At 33.6% G+C, this 19,178-nt stretch overlaps 2 protein-coding genes and 1 pseudogene across 2 annotated transcripts; 2 read left to right on the forward strand and 1 right to left on the reverse strand.

The window, feature by feature from the left end:
• The first annotated feature begins 1,545 nt into the window (after positions 1-1,545).
• On the forward strand, positions 1,546-5,248 carry LOC149138364 (cationic peroxidase 1-like). Its single transcript, XM_089450346.1, has 5 exons — positions 1,546-1,578; positions 1,662-1,751; positions 2,005-2,196; positions 2,342-2,507; positions 4,902-5,248. Exons 1-5 carry the CDS (start codon positions 1,546-1,548, stop codon positions 5,246-5,248), a joined length of 828 nt encoding a protein of 275 aa, XP_089306472.1.
• Positions 5,249-8,302: 3,054 nt separating this feature from the next.
• On the reverse strand, positions 8,303-9,433 carry LOC149138365 (UDP-glucuronate 4-epimerase 2 pseudogene; annotated as a pseudogene).
• A 2,404-nt stretch (positions 9,434-11,837) lies between these two features.
• LOC149138366 (cationic peroxidase 1-like) lies at positions 11,838-17,874 on the forward strand. Its single transcript, XM_089450347.1, has 6 exons — positions 11,838-12,020; positions 12,267-12,458; positions 12,603-12,810; positions 16,517-16,612; positions 16,734-16,832; positions 17,489-17,874. Exons 1-6 carry the CDS (start codon positions 11,838-11,840, stop codon positions 17,872-17,874), a joined length of 1,164 nt encoding a protein of 387 aa, XP_089306473.1.
• The last annotated feature ends 1,304 nt before the right edge of the window (positions 17,875-19,178 follow it).

The following is a 19,178-nucleotide window of genomic DNA, read 5'->3' on the forward strand; positions in this document are numbered from 1 at the left end:
TTTTAATTTTTTTGGATTTCTTTATGTATAGTTTTGATATATATATATATATAATTGAGAAAATATTTGTATCTATTTTTTTGCAAATTTATATCAAAGTTTTAGTTGAAATAATTTAAAATTTTCACATATTTAAAAAATAAATAATTTTAGTTCATGGAGTGCAACTCAATTGACAATCATTAAAAAAATTCAAACTTTTCTCAATGTTATATTTTAATTTTTATTTTTTTTGGTAGGTAAGCACGCATAGGGGATTTGAACCAGTGACTTTCGCAAGGAGTGCCTTAACAATGCACCCATTCACTGTCAATCCAAAGCCCTGTGGGCAATGTTATATTTTAATATTATAATTAATTAAAAATTAATATAATTAACATATTCTAATTTTGTATTTAATTAAAAAATTAATGGAAAAGGAAAAATATAATATAAAAGAAAGAAATTGATATGATTAAATTTCATGTGGTTTGAATATCTATTTTAAAAAATTAGTAATATAATTATTCTTTATTCACGTATGGAATCGCTGTGCAAACTTCCCTAATGCAACAAGTTGTCTCTAATCAAAAAGTGAAATAGCATCTTCAGCTACTGAGTTGTCTCTAATCAAAAAGTGAAATAGCATCTTCAGCTAGTGAGTTGTCTCTAATCAAAAAGTGAAATAGCATCTTCAGCTACCGCACAAAACGAACAACCCAACAAATCATTGTCTTTATGTAAGATAACCTCAAAAGTGAAATAGCAGGTATAGCCTGCAAGTTGATGGACTTAAGGGGCACTGCAAGAGTTAATTTTGCAAGTGTTAGATAATGAGTTTAGTCTTAATTGTGATTGTCTTAATTGTTAATTGTCTTAAATGAATTTAATTTTAATTGCTATTATCAAATAGGGCTGTCTTAAATATAAAGTTGTCCTAAAATATTTTTGTATAATTTTTTTATCTTAAATATTAAGTTTTTGTTTTAAAATATTTTTAGCTCAAATTATTTTATCTTAAATTTTATATTTTAGACTATTTAATTAATATTAAATTTTAATGTAAAATAAAAATATATATTTTCCTTAAAAATTACTTAAAAAATGCATAACTACAGGATTACAAATAGTTCATCCCACTTGTATGATCCCACTTGTTTATCGCCACCGAATTTCAGATACAGCTGAGTTGTTCGATAGATTTTGGTGGGTAGGTGTGCGCGTTGTCCTAATATATGAACCTTCGTGCAGGTTGGACTGGTTCGACATCTGCCTCTTTTGTTTGGCTTCACGCAATAATCATCGTTGTCGCTATTCATTCTCCACAACGCTTTATACGTTTTTTTTTGCTTTATCTCACATTAGTAATTACCTCCATCACGAGAAGCAACCCCTCCAACACGAATCTTTTCTCCTCTGCCACTATAAAAAGCCACCGCCTCCCATTCGAATATTTTCAACGCTCTCGCTATAAAAGGGGTGCAGTCGCCCCCGCTTCACCACGTTTCCATAAAATTCCGATCTCCTTTCGGTCCTTACGCGTGCATGCAGCTACATTGTCTAATGATGAGGACTCTTGAATGCGATGTTGCTCTGTTGGTACTGTTCATATGGTCCATTAGTAATGGCGTCCATGGGCAACTCAGCTCAACGTTTTATGACAAATCGTGTGCGAGACGCAGTCGATAGTGAAAGCCGCGGTGAAGCAAGCGGTCGCCAAGGAGAAACGCATGGGGGCGTCCTTGCTCCGCCTTCATTTTCACGACTGCTTCGTTAATCTAAGAAAGGAAAACAAGATTTTTCTTTAGCAGATTATAATGATTAAAAATTGTTTTTGCTTTGTTGGGTGTAATTAAATTGCCCAATACAGGTAAACGATAAGATTCAAAATTCAAATTTGAAAAATGAAAAAATCCAACAAAAAACCTAATTGAAGATTCAAATCTAAAAGAAAAACAAAAAAAATCATTTTATTTCTTACTGGTTGCTTTCCTCATATTGAATTTTGGCTTCCGTTTACTACAGGGGTGCGATGGTTCGATACTGTTGGATGACTCCTCCTCTATAACGGGAGAAAAGACTGCAGGCCCAAATGCCAGTTCTGCAAGAGGATTCGAAGTCATAGACACCATTAAAACTCAACTGGAGGAAACCTGCAGTGGAGTCGTGTCGTGTGCCGACATTTTGGCCATTGTTGCTCGTGATTCAGTTGTCAAAGTAATCATATTGTATCCCTTTCCTCCCTTCTAGACTAGCATTTAAGTTGGAATTCAGACCTTCTATTGATAAATAAAATATCTAATCTCACGATTTTAAAATTACTGAGAATTAAAGATCAACGCTGTTCACTATGTGTGATCAGCTAGGAGGTCCAACCTGGACAGTGATGCTTGGAAGGAGAGACTCCGCTACTGCCAATCTAATCGATGCAAACAACGACATTCCTTCCATCACTTCTAATTTCAGCACACTCCGGTCATCTTTTCAATCTCAGGGCCTTTCTATTAAGGACATGTTTGCACTCTCAGGTATTTACTACTGCAGCATATAATAGGTTTATTCTTCAGTCATGCCATTATTTCGAAGGAATTTCGCTATGCAAACTAGTGATATGTTTTAAGTTTCTTTGGGGTATAATTTTGGATTATCTTTGTTAAAAATATTGTCCTGATTTGTTAAAAGTAGGTCTCAGTGATGTAGATTGTAAAATTAAAATATCTCATATTTTAAGTGCTATTTTTTAGAGTTTATTGGCTGATTTTTGGCCAGTTTTCAGGTTTGTTTTTTTTGTAATTTTGTTTAGAATTTAGTAAGGATTCATTGTAATCACAAGTTTGACAAATGAACTCTTCACAACCAAGGTTTTTGAGGGTGTTGAATCCTAGTCAAAAAACCGGTTTAAACAACACAAATCAAGATATGGCTACAAAGTTTTTTCCTAATTCTAACTAAAAATCCACCAAAAACTCTAAAACATCACACTTAAAAAGCTACCATTAAATTTTTTACAAAACATTACAAAAACTCTAAAAAAAATCACACTTAAAAAACTACTATTACAATTTACACCCAGCATTACAACTTGCCAGTAAGACAAGACAAAATTATATAATAAGATTTCAATTAAAAAAACCAAAAACCTAAAACAAAGTCATGTGTCATTGATAATGCAGAACTGACTACATTTATTTTTTATAGTTATAGAAAAACTGTGATCAATTTTTGAAAGCAATGGACTAAGCTAGTGAGTCCATCATCAAAGCAATATGATTTTCATTTTTGCAAATATTTCTTCTATACAATAATTAATGCTAAATATCGAGCCGTAAGATGTGAGGAGTTAGGAATGCATGACTTGATTAAAAATTTGAAGCAGGGCATCTATGTAAAGAGAGAAGGGAATATAATGGAGTTGGAAAGAGAGAAGGGAATGCATTGAAGATGAAATTCTTTATATCCACGGTTGGTTTTATGATGTTTCCCTTTTGATTTCGTTTTCTTAAATGGTAGATTTTATCTAGGATTAAATAGCCACTGTGACTTAGTGATTGAGGTGAAGAGTTGCTAGGTAAATAATTTAAATTAAATTTTCTATCACTATAATGATTTATATAAAGAATGTTTGTATAGAAAGTTTTGGTATATAAGAGAAATGTGTGATTTTTTTTAATATTTGAAATTATTTCAAAAAATCTAGTTTGGTATAATTTTGATGATAAGATATTATTGGTTTTTTATCTAATATTGAAATTGACTAGTTGATTTAGACCTAAGTTCAATCTCAAATAAATTGAAAAAAACAAATGAACTAATTAGTTGAAGACTTTTTATTTCAATTTAAGGTGGATGAAGATCTGTTGACATTTTTTATTTTTTTAATTGACAACTTAGATTGATTCTCAAAGGAATATGATCATATGCTTAGTCTAAATGCTTATCAATGGCTATAGTATTTTAGAGAGTTGTTAGGTTGCATTTGACTTTTAATAAATTTAAAAAATTAGATCTCTGAACTCCCACCAATTTCTTACAAATTTTCAAAGTATACCTAATTTAGAAAAACTGCCATATATCTTGGTTTAAAGGATAGACAGATCTGAAATTTTTAATTGTTAAGTAAAATCAAAGTTAATAATAATATTTTTGTTGCAATAATTTTTTGAGATATATATATCAATGGTAGATACAAATAAAGTCTTTGACTATATAAACCACATTAATATTTTTAATGTGGTTGTACTAATTAATTAATCGAACTGAATTCAATCTTGAATCAAATTATATTTATGAAAAAGTTTTCATCAATACACTTAACTTATTTAACTCAAGTCAAAATTGACATTTCACAAATGTGAACCGAATTTAGAGATCTAAATCTATTTATGAAAAAGTTTCTTCATATATAACAGCGATGCAATGTCAATAGACCTAACTGTTTTCACTAGAGTCAAAATTAACACTTCACAAATTTCAGACAGAACTAAGTGATGAAAGTGTTTTTAAGATTAAGTGGTGTAGTCTAATTTATAGAGGAAATGGTTTTTTATTGCATTTTTTTCTGGTTAATTTTAACTAAAATCAAGCTTAAAAATTGAGTTTAAGTTGTATAATGGTAGAATTCCACTATGCTAATTGAGATTTTTCAAAATGCTGAATCTATTTATGTATTCAAAAATACATTTTAAATAATAAAAAATCACATTTTTTCTTGAAATTGTTTTGTCAATAAAAAAATGTATTTAAACTTATATTGGTTCTATTAATTAAACTATGCACTTCAAAAATGCCAATAAACCTACTTGATCTAAGTCGAGTCAACTCCAATAAAATTCTTTCTCCAAAGTATTGAAGTTTGACATTTATAATGTGGAATTATCCAAAGTATTGAAGTTTGACATTTATAATGTGGAATTACCCTGTAGGTGCGCATACAATTGGTCAAGCGCAGTGCAGCAGCTTCAGAGCTCGCATCTACAATGCATCAGACATTAGTCCTTCGTTTGCCGCTTCTGTCAAAATAAACTGCCCAAGCACTGGTGGCGACAACACCCTCTCGCCCTTAGATGTGGCCACCCCTAACACTTTTGACAACAAGTATTACAGTAATTTGCGAGACCAGGAAGGACTTCTGCAAACCGATCAGCAACTGCTTATTGGCGAGGCTACCGATTCTTTTGTTTCTACGTACAGCACCGACCAGAACGCCTTCTTTGAGGACTTTGCAGCTGCTATGGAATATGGGGAATATCAAACCCCTCCCTCGAAGTAAGGGAGAAATCCGCAGAGACTGCAGGAAACCCAATTAAGATCTTCGAAGATTCTATTTGTCCTCATGTTTTGATTCGCAACCAGCCATTCATTTTCAGGTAGAATAAAGCAATAAAAACTAGAATCGAGAAAACGATCTTTCTATGTATGTATGCAATCGGCTACTGAATGAGTACAGAGAAAGCAATAAACTAAATTTTTCTGGAAGTACGTTACATTTTCCGTTGAAACAAAATGAAAAATAACTTGAAAGGGCAGACAGGTTTCAAAATCTCCTTAATAAATTGAATAAACTAGGCAATATCATTCCATTTTAAAAAATGAAGTTGAACGTCTTAGGATAAACCCTAATTCTGTAAGGTGCATGATTGTTGCAACAGGGCTATGGACACAACTATCTCACAAGCTACTTTCACTCAATTTTTTTTTTTTTTTTCTTCTTTTAAATGGATTTTTGTTATAGCAAACTTTGATCCGACAAAAAGAAAAGATGTTCCATGTTTATGTGATTCTTGAAAACACAAAAAAATGTATTAACTTTAATTTAACAGTACGTTGCATTATGTATATGTGATTTTTTATATATGGCTTTTATTTGGATATTGATTGTAAAATTTGATATATATATATTTTATTTCATTCATACATTTTGTAAAACCTCCAAAATATTTAAAATCTATTAAGGTTAAATTTCATAAACTATGTAAAACTCTATTTCGAATTTCATAAAAATATGTGAAACTTTATCATAAAAGTCTACACATCACGCTAGTTTATTCCTATGTTACATAGGGACCGCTCCTTAGAGATGGGAAACCTGTTCCAATGATTCCAGCGCTCTCGGAAGCTTTGGAATTGTATGAGAACGTTCCCTTTTCAATGGGAGTTGCAATGGGAGCTTGGGAAAGTTCCGGGAGCTTTGAACATTATTTTTTTTGTACTTCCCGCGTTTCTTGAGGTTGGGGATTTCAAAGTATGTAGACAAATATGTTGAACTGCCCACAAAACATGAGCCTTTGTTGAAACCTTCGCAGGAAGAAAGGCCAAAGACATTCTTAACACTGATATCCTTAATTGAAACTGGAGCAATCTCTTGATGGGTTAAGGAAGCCAAAGTCATCCTTAACATCGATATCCTTAATTGAAACTGGAGCAATCTCTTGACCGGTTAAGGAAAAGTGTGACACTAGTGTGACACCTCAATGTAAGGGTGATATCTGGGATGTCATATTGATGAGTATTTATTTTGTTGTTTATGCATATGTATCACAGAATATTGTGTGCATATTGTATGTGACAGTCCATGCTTAACCGTTAGAGTTGCTTTACCTTTTCTCATAAGAATAACTAGAGAAATATAGGTAAAATTGTTCCTGTGTGCATATTGTATGTGGCAGTCAATGCTTAACCACGAGAGTTGCTTTACTTTTTCTCATAAGAATAACTAGAGAAACATAGGTAAAATTGTTCCTTTGTATTTTTAAGGAAGATTGTTTCAAATACTGATCATGTGTCAGAGAACTGATAATGAACTTGACATTTTGATATTTTATATATATATAAAAGGGAGAGACTCAGGGAGAGAGACACCGAGAGAATATATTTATATATAAGAGAGATTATATATTTAAATTGATTTTAATATTTGAATATTTTTATTTAATATTAATTTTGATTATTATATAAATTATATAATTAAAAATATATTTTTAATTTTTTTTATTATATAATATTACTATTCGCAATTAACCGTTTCCTCCTGTGAATTTTGGCCGTTTCCTATGAATTTTGGGGAAACCTCTAGCCTGCCCAATACGCATACTCAAGTTCCCAACATTCCCACGTTCCAAAAACTCATGCAACATAGATTCATTCAAAATCTTTTCAAATCTACCTTGAAAGTGGTTATTTGAAACCATGGACATGTTCATTGGACACGGTTTTGTAGGTTCCTCCTTTATTATCAGCTATTGTAGTCGATTTTTTTCCAATCCATAAGAAATTTTCAATGGCTATTTCAATAAATAAGGAGTTTAGAGGTTTTATTTGGTTCATATAGATGTAATATTTAGGCAAATTTTGGATAAATTTCAATTAATCTAAAGAGTTTCATTTTGAATTAACTAATAGGTAAACATTTTATATTAAAATTATATGAATCTATAATTTCTAAAGGGTGACACTACTGACAGTGACCTCATGTGAAAATATACACATGGCTCACTAGTGTTTTATTTTGTTGTCAACCATCGCTTCTTGATGAGTAATGACCTTGAGCTGCTGTATTGGTGCTATTTCATCTCCTTGAGGGTTTATTTTCAAGCTATTTGGTCCTTCCCAGAGCTCTTAACAAGCACAATAAATTGTGCAAGGCTCATGTATGATTTCCAAAGCTCTTGGGTCTTTAAGCCATTGTGGATTAAACAGAAAGGAAAGGGATTTTGAGTTAGTGCATGATTCAATTCTTCAAGTAAACCATACATAGTTGCGATATATGTAATATGGAAACACCATTCCTATCTGAATAACGTGATCATGGATGAAGTTGTTGAATCTAAGTCTAATATGCAATCTCGATGCGTACTTGAAAAAAAATAATTTGTTGGAAGCTTTGAAAGAGTCATTGTCACTGAGGATGAAGAGAAAAACAATATGATTTAGACGTTGCCTCTACAACTTGCACTACTTACTTTTTTGCCAATCCTTGCACTTAGATAGGTGGTTAGTCATATACTCACAAGATTTGAAACTATTTATGTCTCTAAGAGAGATTCAATCTATATATGTGGCTATGTATATTTATGTGCAAGGTATGTGGGCCTACCTCTTCGACTAACCAAATGGGATAAATATCAAGATGTTCCTACAAGCTTAGAATGTTAAAAGGACTAAAGTTAGTGATTTAAAAAGCCAAGAACTCAAGGAGAGGAAAAACCAATTTTTACAGTTGTTGTAATTGCAATTGGAAATCTTAATAAGTCTTTGTCTCCACAATTTTTCATGTAGGTATTGCGAGTGTGTCATATAAATATGTAAAATATATGAAGAATTTATCTTACCAACTATTCAGTTTGTGGGATCCTACCAAGTACATTGCAATACTCAAGTACGAACTCACAAAGCTCTTCAAACCTATTTAGAAATCTATGGTGGGATTGTAACCCAACTCCATGCTTGCAAGGGTGACATTGGCATGTGAGAAGGGCACATATCCATTACTCAACATTCTAAGAATGTTCTTCTTGGTGTTCATGTTCAACAATTCCTCTAGAATCCTCAAAATATTTGGGACCAAGATAGGTGACGTGTTCCCCAAGTTGTAAATCCTGAGTCTCTTCTTTCCTCCACTTCATGTGATCTTATCGGTAGTGTCAAGATTAACAACATAACCCTTGAAAATTTCATTAATGTATGTGAAGTTCCTTATCATGTTAACTTTATTAGGACCTTGGAAGATTGCAATAGTCTTGTCTTGAAGTATATCCTTTGTGAAAAAGAAGTATCTTATATCAGGCCTTCCCTAAGGTTCATAAATAGTGAAGAACCTGAGACCTATTATGGTGAGCCCATAAATGTGATTATAAGTGTGAGCAATTACTTCCCTTACCTACTTTGACGCTACATAGAGACTAGCAGGTTGGTCTACTATGTCTTGCTCAGAATAATGCCTCTCATTATTCAAACCATATACCAAGATTGAAGAGCCCAGACAACAATAGGTTGTGGGTTTGCAAACTTGTAGATATCAAATAGATTAACCAATCCCATAATGTTGTTGTGGACATATGAGCTAGGATTATCCATGGCATACCTAACCCCATCCTGTGTAGCTAAGTGCATTACATGAGAGAAGGGAACCATATCAAACAACTTCCTTAACAAATACCTATCATTGGTATCACCCTCCATAATGAAAATCTCATGGTTTTCAAGAACCCTCTAGTGAGATCCCTTCAATAAGGTATCATAGTAGTTGCTAAAATTATTAATACCCAAGACACCGTCTCACCTCCTTTCCAAGGCTAAGGACACATGAGAGCCCAAAAATCTTGCAACCCCAGTGACTAGAAGCACAAACCCATTTTTTCTTTTCACCTTGCATTAATTTCTAACCTATTTCTCCCAATTAGGACATCCCCAATAACAACACAAGTGCCCTCCTCTTACTTTCATTGGGGGAGTTCATGCTAATGAAATACAAGAACATAAGGGAAGTGTGAATAGATGCCCATAAGAATAACGTTTGGGAAGGGCGTAACCATTTACTATTGGTTAGAGAGTGACTAAAGAGCTCATCTCCCATATTTCATTTTTTCCCAACTTCTCTCGAGCTGCAAGAAGTTAGCATGGCTACTACAGTTATGTACTATACAATTGGAAGCAAATAAATTCAACCCATACTATTCGTAGCATCAAGCATCTTCAACATAAAGCACATAAACTCACAAGTCAGAGGCCTCAATCTCTCTATGGAAGGGGCCCATTAAATTCTACATAAGCATTCTTGGGTTGATGTTCTCTTATCCACTCAACACTCATTTGAAGACGAATGGGACTTCATGAGCTCTTTGAGAGCTATCAATATAGTATATAAATATTTCAAATAATAAACAAGGAAAGCAATTCAATCTCTCTCAACCAATGAACAAATGTGAAACATAAATATCTATATTATGAATGTTCAGAGTAGAATGAATGGATTATAATAAAAAAATAAATGGGTTGAATGAATGATGTTGTGCCACACACTAAAAATCATAATAATGTTCGATTTGAACATGAAACAAAAACTCTATACAATCACATGAGATTCTAGGTATACATCAATATGCCCAGTTCTGTGAAATGTTGGTTAAGCAATAATATTTTACAAAATCGTCATGGTATTTATTACCTGTATGTCATCCTTATTGGTATTTTTCTCTAGTACATTTAACGAGTTTTAACAATTATGCCCTCTGTATGAATTCTTCACCTATGCCATTGGAACAAATAACCAAATCAATAATGAAGTTATACTACATATTTGTGGTAAATTAAAATTCTCACCTTTAAAAGTAGTTTGGATAAGAGATAATTATGTTCTATTTTAAGACAAAATCAACCAATCTCATGTATAATATTAGTTTAGTTCATGCACTTAAAAACACATTTGAGGAATTTTGTTTATTTCTAGCTTCTACATTCATTTAAATTTTGAATCTATTTCAATGATAATAAAAAAATATTGAGTAGTTGATCGTTTCAGGTGGCTTTAAAACTATTGACTATAAATATTTGACTGAATGATCATGATATGCAAACAAAAATTGGCATCCACGAATTGATATGAAATGAATAGCTAGTAAATAACTTAGTTTCATGTATTTAGGTATAGAAAATTCTACATAGTATTGGAACCAAGAGGTGACACAATTGTTACACATGAAGATATCGATAATAAAAATCCATAGTATGTGCATGCACGCATCTAGTCATTGGGAATTAAATTAGAGATCGAGGGTGATATTAGAACTCAATGGCAGCAAAAAGTTTGAGGAACTTTGCTTCTGCATGTCATTTGTAGAAGTAGGGCATCTTTTCCCTATATTTGAATACATTTCTTTTCAAGATCCTTTCTTTCTTATAAATCTCGCCAAGTATTGGTCAATGTCTTTGGAGGTATGGTCCATATGCTTTAAAAAAGTTCGAAACATTTTCATTAACTAAGTGATGAAGTTAAAACTTTGAAGAATAAACAGAGAGTCCTAGGTCACCTAACCCTAGAACAAGAACGAGACATTCAACAACTTACTTTAAGAGATAATAGGTTGGATATATTCCTGTTTATTGGACTACTTGGTTGTGGGAATAATTGAAGAAGATATATTAAAACAAAAAACCAATCTTCTTTCACCTCTCTTGAGAGCTTCCCCTTTCCCAATATATTGAAAGAATTATTGTAGATAAGACTTGTAGTCTTCTACTCATAAGGGAGCCAAAAAATGATATTTTTTAGGACATATAATAGTTCAAGACCCAATATTTTATGGCTAGTGGGAATGTCCACTGTACAAACATACCACACCAATGGAGAATGTTATCCACTAACGCTTTACCTACAAGAACTTTGTTTTCTTTGAAATTGTTGAGCATTAGAATAATTCGATAGTAAGAACCAACTAAGTTTCCCAAATATATGATCATAATGATGGTTATGTTCCTCACATCTTCTAGAAGTGTACTTGGGTAAATAGGGAAATTGGTTGAGGTTTCTTGATTTGGAATCTTGGTTTCATCAATAACTTCAAGCAGTCTAGTATATTAAGAGTATCATTTGTAAGTAGTTGTAATTTTTCATATAATTTCTCCTCTGCCACCGCCTCCCATTCGAATATTTTCTACGTTCTCACTATAAAAGGGCTGCAGTCGCCCCCGCTTCACCACGTTTCCATAAAATTCCGATCTCCTTTCGGTCCTTACGCGTGCATGCAGCTACATTGTCTAATGATGCAGTCGCCCCCGCTTCACCACGTTTCCATAAAATTCCGATCTCCTTTCGGTCCTTACGCGTGCATGCAGCTACATTGTCTAATGATGAGGACTCTTGAATGCGATGTTGCTCTGTTGGTATTAGTAATGGCGTGAATGGGCAGCTGAGCTCAACGTTTTATGACAAATCGTGTCCGAGAGCGCAGTCGATAGTGAAAGCCGCGGTGAAGCAAGCGGTCGCCAGGGAGAAACGCATGGGGGCGTCCTTGCTCCGCCTTCACTTTCACGACTGCTTCGTTAATGTAAGAATGGAAAACAAGATTTTTCTTTAGCGGATTATAATGGTTAAAAATTGTTTTTGCTTTGTTGGGTGTAATTAAATAGTCCAATATAGGTAAACGATAAGATTCCAGATTCAAATTTGAAAAAAGAAAAAATCCAAAAAGAAATCCCTAATTGAAGATTCAAATCTAAAAGAAAAAAAAATAATCATTTTATTTCTACTGGTTGCTTTCCTCATATTGAATTTTGGCTTCCGTTTAGTACAGGGGTGCGATGGTTCGATACTGTTGGATGACTCCTCCTCAATAACGGGAGAAAAGACTGCAGGCCCAAATGCCAATTCTGCAAGAGGATTCGAAGTCATAGACACCATTCAAACTCAACTGGAGGAAACCTGCAGTGGAGTCGTGTCGTGTGCCGACATTTTGGCCATTGTTGCTCGTGATTCAGTTGTCGAAGTAATCATATTATATCCCTCTCCTCCCTTCTCGATTAGTATTTATGTTGGAATCCAGACCCTTCATTGATAATAAAATATCTAATCTCACGATATTAAAATTACTAAGAATTAGAGATCAACGCTGTTCACTATGTGTGATCAGCTAGGAGGTCCAACATGGACAGTGATGCTTGGAAGGAGAGACTCTACTACTGCCAACCTAATCGACGCAAACAACAACATTCCGTCCTTCACTGCCAACCTAATCGACGCAAACAACAACATTCCGTCCTTCACTTCTAATTTCAGAACATTCCGGTCATCTTTTCAATCTCAGGGCCTTTCTATTAAGGACATGTTTGCACTCTCAGGTATTTACTACTGCAGCATATAATATGGTTATTCATCAGTCATGCCATTATTTGGAAGGAATTTCGCTATGCAAACTAGTGATATGTTTTAAGTTTCTCTGGGTTATAATTTTGGTTATTTTTGTAATAAATATTGTCCTGATTTGTTAAAAGTATGTCTTCTGATTTGTTAAAAGTATGTCTGAGTGATGTAGATTGTAAAATTCAAATAACTCATGAAATTTGAAGTGTTAAATTTTATTTAACATTTAAATTATTTTCGATAACATCAAATTCAAGCAACAGATTTCAGTGGGTTTAAAGTGTTATTTTTTGAAGTTTATTGGTGGATTTCTGGCCAGTCTTCGGGTTTATTTTTTTATGTAATTTTATTTAGAATTTGGTAAGGATTTATTGAAATCACAAGTTTGACAAATGAATTTTTCACAATCAAAGTGTCTAGAGGGTGTTTGAGGGTGTTGAATCTTAGTAAAAAAAACAGTTTAAACAACACAAATCAAGATATGGCTACAATTTTTTTTCCTAATTCTAACTAGAAATTCACCAAAAACTACAAAAAAAAAATAAGACTTAGAAATTCACCAAAAACTAAAAAAAATTTAAGACTTAAAAAACTACGAGTAAAATTTCCAAAAAACATTACAAAAACTCAAAAAAAATCACTCTAGAAAAACTACTATTACAATTTCCACCCAACATTACAACTTGCCAGTAGGCCAAGACAAAATTATATAGCAAGATTTCAATTAAAAAATCCAAAAACCTAAAAGAGTCCAACAAAGCCATGTGTCATTAATAATGTCGAACTGACTACATTTATTTTGCAGATACTTCTTCGATAGAGTAATTTTTAGAGTAATTAATGCTAGTTCGGAATGCATGACTTGATTAAAAATTTGAAGCAGTGCATCTATGTAAAGAGAGAAGGGAATATAATGGAGTTAGAAAGAGAAAAGGGAATACATTGAAGATGAAATTCTTTAGATCCACGGTTGGTTTTATGTTGTTTCCCTTTTGATTCCACGGTTGGCTTTATGTCGTTTCTCTTTTGATTTCGTTTTCTTGATTTGTAGATTTTATCCAGGATTAAATCGCCACTGTGACTGAGTGATTGAGGTGAAGAGTTGCTAGGTAAATAATTTAAATTAAATTTTTTATCACTATAATGATTTATATAAAGAATATTTGTATAGCAAGTTTTGGTATAAAGAGAAATGTGTATTTTTTTTTTTAATATTTGAAGTTATCTCAAAGAATCTAGTTGTTAGTTTTTCATCTAATATTGAAATTGATTAGTTGACTTAGACCGAAGCTCAATCTTAATTTAATTGAAAAAAAACAAATGAACTAATGAGCCTAAGACTTTTTATTTCAATTTAAGGTGGATGAGGATTTGTTGACATTTTTTTAATTTTTTTTTAATTGACAACCTAGATTGATTCTCAAGGGAATATGATCATATGATTAGTCTAAATGCTCATCAATGGCTATAGTATCTGAGAGAGTTGTTAGGTTGCATTTGACTTTTAATAAATTTTAAAAATTAGATGTCTGAACTCCCACCAATTTCTTACAGATTTTCAAAGCATACATAATTTTAGAAAAACTGCCTTATATCTTGGCTGTAAAAGATAAAAAGATCTGAAATTCTTAATTGTTAAGTAAAATCAAAGTTAATAATAATAGTTTTGTTGCAATAATTTTTTGGGTTATATATATATATATATATATATATATATATATCAATGGTAGATACAAATGAAGTCTTAGGTTTTTCTTTTTTCTCGTGGAAAAAGTCGTAATTTTATTCATATGAAAAAAATTACATTTTGTAAATGCTTAAAGCATATGCAGATGAGTTGTGAAAACAGGAAACAAAAGAATACAAAAAAAAGAAAAAAGATCTAGCTGGCCTATACTTTTATGCCCTTCTTCTTCTCCACTTTACGCCAACCTCTAATGTTGGGAGTGGGTGCAATAATGGCAAGCTGGTTTTCCATTGTGTTCATTGGATGCTCTTTGTGAGATTTCGATCCTTTGGATCCATGAGTTCGTTTGGTGCCACTTACTTCCAATTGAGATTCTTGTTGTTGTTTCATAATGTATGGCCCGAAGTTAGTCACCTGGGTATTCTCTTCCTGTGTATTTTCCCGTCCCATTTGTGTGCCTGTAGGTTCCGTCTTCAATTCCTCTTCTTCTAGTGGTTCTGTTTGCTGCTAGCCTTGGGTTTTTTTGCTGTTTCTTATTCCCTTTAGGCTCCTTCCTAGCCAGTGGACAGGAAAATTGGAGGTGCCCTGTTTGCAAGCATCCGAGGCATCTGAATGCTGTGTTCTTGTAGTCAAGCGGTTGTGTCCACAGAGAATTATTAAAATTCAATGTGATGTGATCAGGTAGCCCCTGACTCAGGTCCACTTCTACACATATTCTGGCAAATGTGAAAATTCCCCGAATAGCTCTATCTTCATCCATTTTTAGGAATTTCCCCAAGGAATTCTCAATGGCTATTAAAACTTTGTGATGCCAAAAATGTAGAGGGAGGTTATGTAACCTGACCCACACTGGCATTGTTGAGACTATAATGGTATTGGCATCAAAATTAGGGAACCAGGGGGTGATGAAGAGGCTAGCATTGCCCCAAAACCAAGGCCCTAGATTGATAATGTTATCTCGTTCTTGTTCTGTGTTGAATCTAACTATAAAAAACCCTTTTGGGCATAGATAAATTTCATAGTTTGGTGACCATGCGGAGAAGATCCATTGATGCAGTGCATCAAATTTTGGCCAGAAACCATTAAATCTACAGATAACATCATTTTGGGCTAGATCTGTAAATAGATGAGTTACCTCCGGTAAAGATACTATTAGCATTGGCGATTCCAATTTTTGTTCCACGATGTAGGGGCCTGGTAACTCTAATTTTGGTGAAGGATTGTTTTGCATTTTTCCCTTTCCTTTGGCTCCGTCATGGAAGGAACTTGTATTTTTAGAGCTGGCTCCATTGCATCTGCCTCGCAATCTCAAATTAAGAAAGATAGTTCAATCTTTGCTGATGCCATAGTCCTGAAGTGTACAGTTGTCCTGCAGACTATGTCCTATATATATATATATATATATCAAATTTTGGTGTTTTATTGTGGTTCCAAGTTGTATCTGGATTTCCTTCTTTAATTCTTGGATACTCGTCCCCTTGCTGAGCTGCATGCAATAATGTCTGCCCCCTATTGATTTGATGAAGATTTGTATCAGATCTTCCTCCACACTTAATGAAACAATCTTTGTAAGGTCTCGATCTGTTGGATCAGGCTTGTTCTCCGTAAGCCCAAGAGCACCATAGAGCTTTGGAATCTGTCTATGTTTCCCCCAGATCTGAACCTTTTGTGGGCTTTTCAGTCTTCTAAAATCCTGGTCTATTAGATCTTTACCAAGACTGAGAATATTGCTGCCTTCCATGGCATGCATTATCGCCCCTGATCTATTCCATGTCCAGACAAAAACTACAATACCGAGCTCGGGATTATAGAAAAGGTTTATGAAAGGCGTGTTGTCCCTTACCTGAGGGTTTGTGACTTGTAGGCTCGTGTACGTTCCAGTTCTACACCCTTTGTTTGTTAGGTCGTTCAGATTTCTGTCTCTGCTACCCATTGCCACTTCCCTTATAGTAGCGAGGTTTATCAAATTTGGGGTGCTATGTCTGCTCCCTTTGAAGATTCCCAGATCCAACATCCTAGAGCTGCTCCCCTGACAGCCCCTCCCTTGATCATCAATCTGCGATGCAACAACGAGAATGGGGAAGTCCTCAGAGGTAGACAGACCATACGTGGCACCCAAATCGGATCTGGGTTTGACCTCTAGCAGCTGCCTGGTAGCGTTGCATAGGAGCCATCTGTGAGGGGAGGCAAAACTCGTTCTGGTTCTGATTGCAGGGTGGGTTGCAGGAACGAAGACAAGCGTCAAGGGCTTGGCCTATGGCCTTATTGAACGACTATGCTTGCGACTGCCATGTTCTCCTTCCAAGGGCTATGGTTTTTCCCTTAGTATGATTATTCATTGGATCCAAATGAAGTCTTAGGCTATATCAACCACATTAATATTTTTAATGTGGTTGTACTAATTAATTAATCCGACTGAATTCAATTTTCAATCAAATTATATTTATGAAAAAGTTTTCATCAATAGACTTAACTTATTTAACTCAAGTCAAAATTGACATTTCACAAATGTCAAGAGAATTTAGTGATCTAAGTCTATTTATGAAAAAGTTTCTTCATATATATAATAGCTATGCAATGTCAATAGACCTGACTATTTTCACTAGAGCCAAAATTAGCAATTTACAAATTTCAGACATAACTAAGTGATCGAAGTGTTTTTAAGATTAAGCATGACATTTTTTTCTGGTTAATTTTAACTAAAATCAGGTTAAAAAAATTGAGTTTAAATTGTATAATGTGTAAAATGTGCCCTAACTGATTTTTCAAGATGCTAAATTTATTTATACATTTAAAAATACATTTTAAACAACAAAAAATCACGTTCTTTCTTTTTCATTAATTTTTTTTTTATTAAACTTTACCTTCAAAAATACCACTAAACCTTCATGTAAATCTAGACAAGCCAAATAAAGCTCTTCCTCCAAAATATTGAAGTTTAACATTTATAATGTGGAATTACCCTGTAGGTGCGCATACAATTGGTCAAGCGCAGTGCGGCAGCTTCAGAGCTCGCATCTACAATGCATCAAACATTAGTCCTTCGTTTGCCGCATCTGTCAAAATAAACTGCCCAAGCACGGGTGGCGACAACACCCTCTCGCCCTTAGATGTGGCCACCCCTACCACTTTTGACAACAAGTATTACAGTAATCTTCGAGACCAGGAAGGACTTCTGCAAACCGATCAGCAACTGATGATTGGCGAGGCTACCGATTCTTTTGTTTCTACGTACAGCACCGACCAGGACGCTTTCTTTGAGGACTTTGCAGCTGCTATGGTGAATATGGGGAATATCAAACCCCTCCCTCGTGATAAGGGAGAAATCCGCATAGACTGCAGAAAACCCAATTAGGATCTCAGAATATTCTATTTTTCCTCATGTTTTGATTCGCAACCAGCCATTCATTTTTAGGTAGAAGAAAGCAATAAAAACTAGAATCGAAAAAACGATCTTTCTATGTATGTATTCAATCGCCTACTGAATGAGTACAGAGAAAGCAATAAACTAAAATTTTCTGGAAGTACGTAACATTTTCCGTTGAAACAAAATGAAAAATAACTTGAAAGTGCAGACACGTTTCAAAATCTCCTTAATAAATTGAATAAACTAGGCATTACCATTCCATTTAAAAAAACTGAAGTTGATCGTCCTAGGATATACCCTAATTCTGTAAGGTGCATGGTTGTTGCAACATGGGCTATCGACAAAACTACCTCACAGCTACTTTCACTCAATTTATTTATTTTAAATGGATTTTTGTTGTAGCAACGTTTGATCCGAGAAAAGGAAAATATGTTTATGTTTATGTGATTCTTGAAAAAAAAATGTACTAGCATTTGCACTTTATGTTGCAAAGGAAACGCAGTAAGGCATAGAGTGGGGAAAAATAGCATAGAGTGGGGAAGAACAGGTAATCAAATCCGTCAAAATTTAGATTAAATTGATCTATTAATTTTTCATTTACATACACTGAAATCGTATGCAGCCGTGGGATAAGAATCTCAAGAATCTCAAGTTATCATTCATATAAATTTCTATAGTCCATGTTCTATTTTAAATATTTGACTCTTTTGTCATAATTGGAAGAATCTCAAGTTATCATTGAGATAAATAAATCTCTATAGTACATACTCGTTATATATATATATATATATGAATGAAGATCTCTGCTATGATTTATATTACTTTCTATAGTCCATGCTCTATTTTAAATATTTTACTCTTTTGTCATCACTGGAAGAATCTCAAGTTATCATTGAGATAAATAAATCTCTATAGTACATACTCATTATATATATATATGAATGAAGATCTCTGCTATGATTTATATTACTGTGGCAATGCCATTTTTCTCTCGCAAAGTTGCATCCATTGGTTTTTTTTAAGACATTAAAAGAATCTAGTTGCTATGGTTTGTTATGATCGATGGGTTATCTTTCATATTATATTGTAGATGATGTTAGATACATTAAATCATTTTGAAATAAACACGGACATGCCGTTGGCATTGATTAGCGGCATATGCTACAATAACTTATCTTCATTGAAAAAGAGGTTGATGTATTCATTGAGAATCTCTCACACTAAAACTTCTTGAAACATGGCTTGAAACACCATGTGTTAATGATGTTTTTATAGAAGTTGCAACAATGAAT

Source organism: Pinus tabuliformis, chromosome X (genome assembly GCF_031772625.1).
Source record: "Pinus tabuliformis cultivar Carrire ecotype Pingquan chromosome X, CPIR1, whole genome shotgun sequence".
NCBI classification, from domain to species: domain Eukaryota; kingdom Viridiplantae; phylum Streptophyta; class Pinopsida; order Pinales; family Pinaceae; genus Pinus; species Pinus tabuliformis.

Coding starts and splice junctions, on each gene's coding strand:
- LOC149138364 (XM_089450346.1), top strand. CDS start 1,546: ATGAGGACTCTTGAATGCGATGTTGCTCTGTTG. Junction 1,579..1,661: donor AATGCGATGTTGCTCTGTTG/GTACTGTTCATA, acceptor TGCGAGACGCAG/TCGATAGTGAAAGCCGCGGT. Junction 1,752..2,004: donor TTCATTTTCACGACTGCTTC/GTTAATCTAAGA, acceptor CGTTTACTACAG/GGGTGCGATGGTTCGATACT.
- LOC149138366 (XM_089450347.1), top strand. CDS start 11,838: ATGCGATGTTGCTCTGTTGGTATTAGTAATGGCGTGAATGGGCAGCTG. Junction 12,021..12,266: donor TTCACGACTGCTTCGTTAAT/GTAAGAATGGAA, acceptor CGTTTAGTACAG/GGGTGCGATGGTTCGATACT. Junction 12,459..12,602: donor CTCGTGATTCAGTTGTCGAA/GTAATCATATTA, acceptor ATGTGTGATCAG/CTAGGAGGTCCAACATGGAC.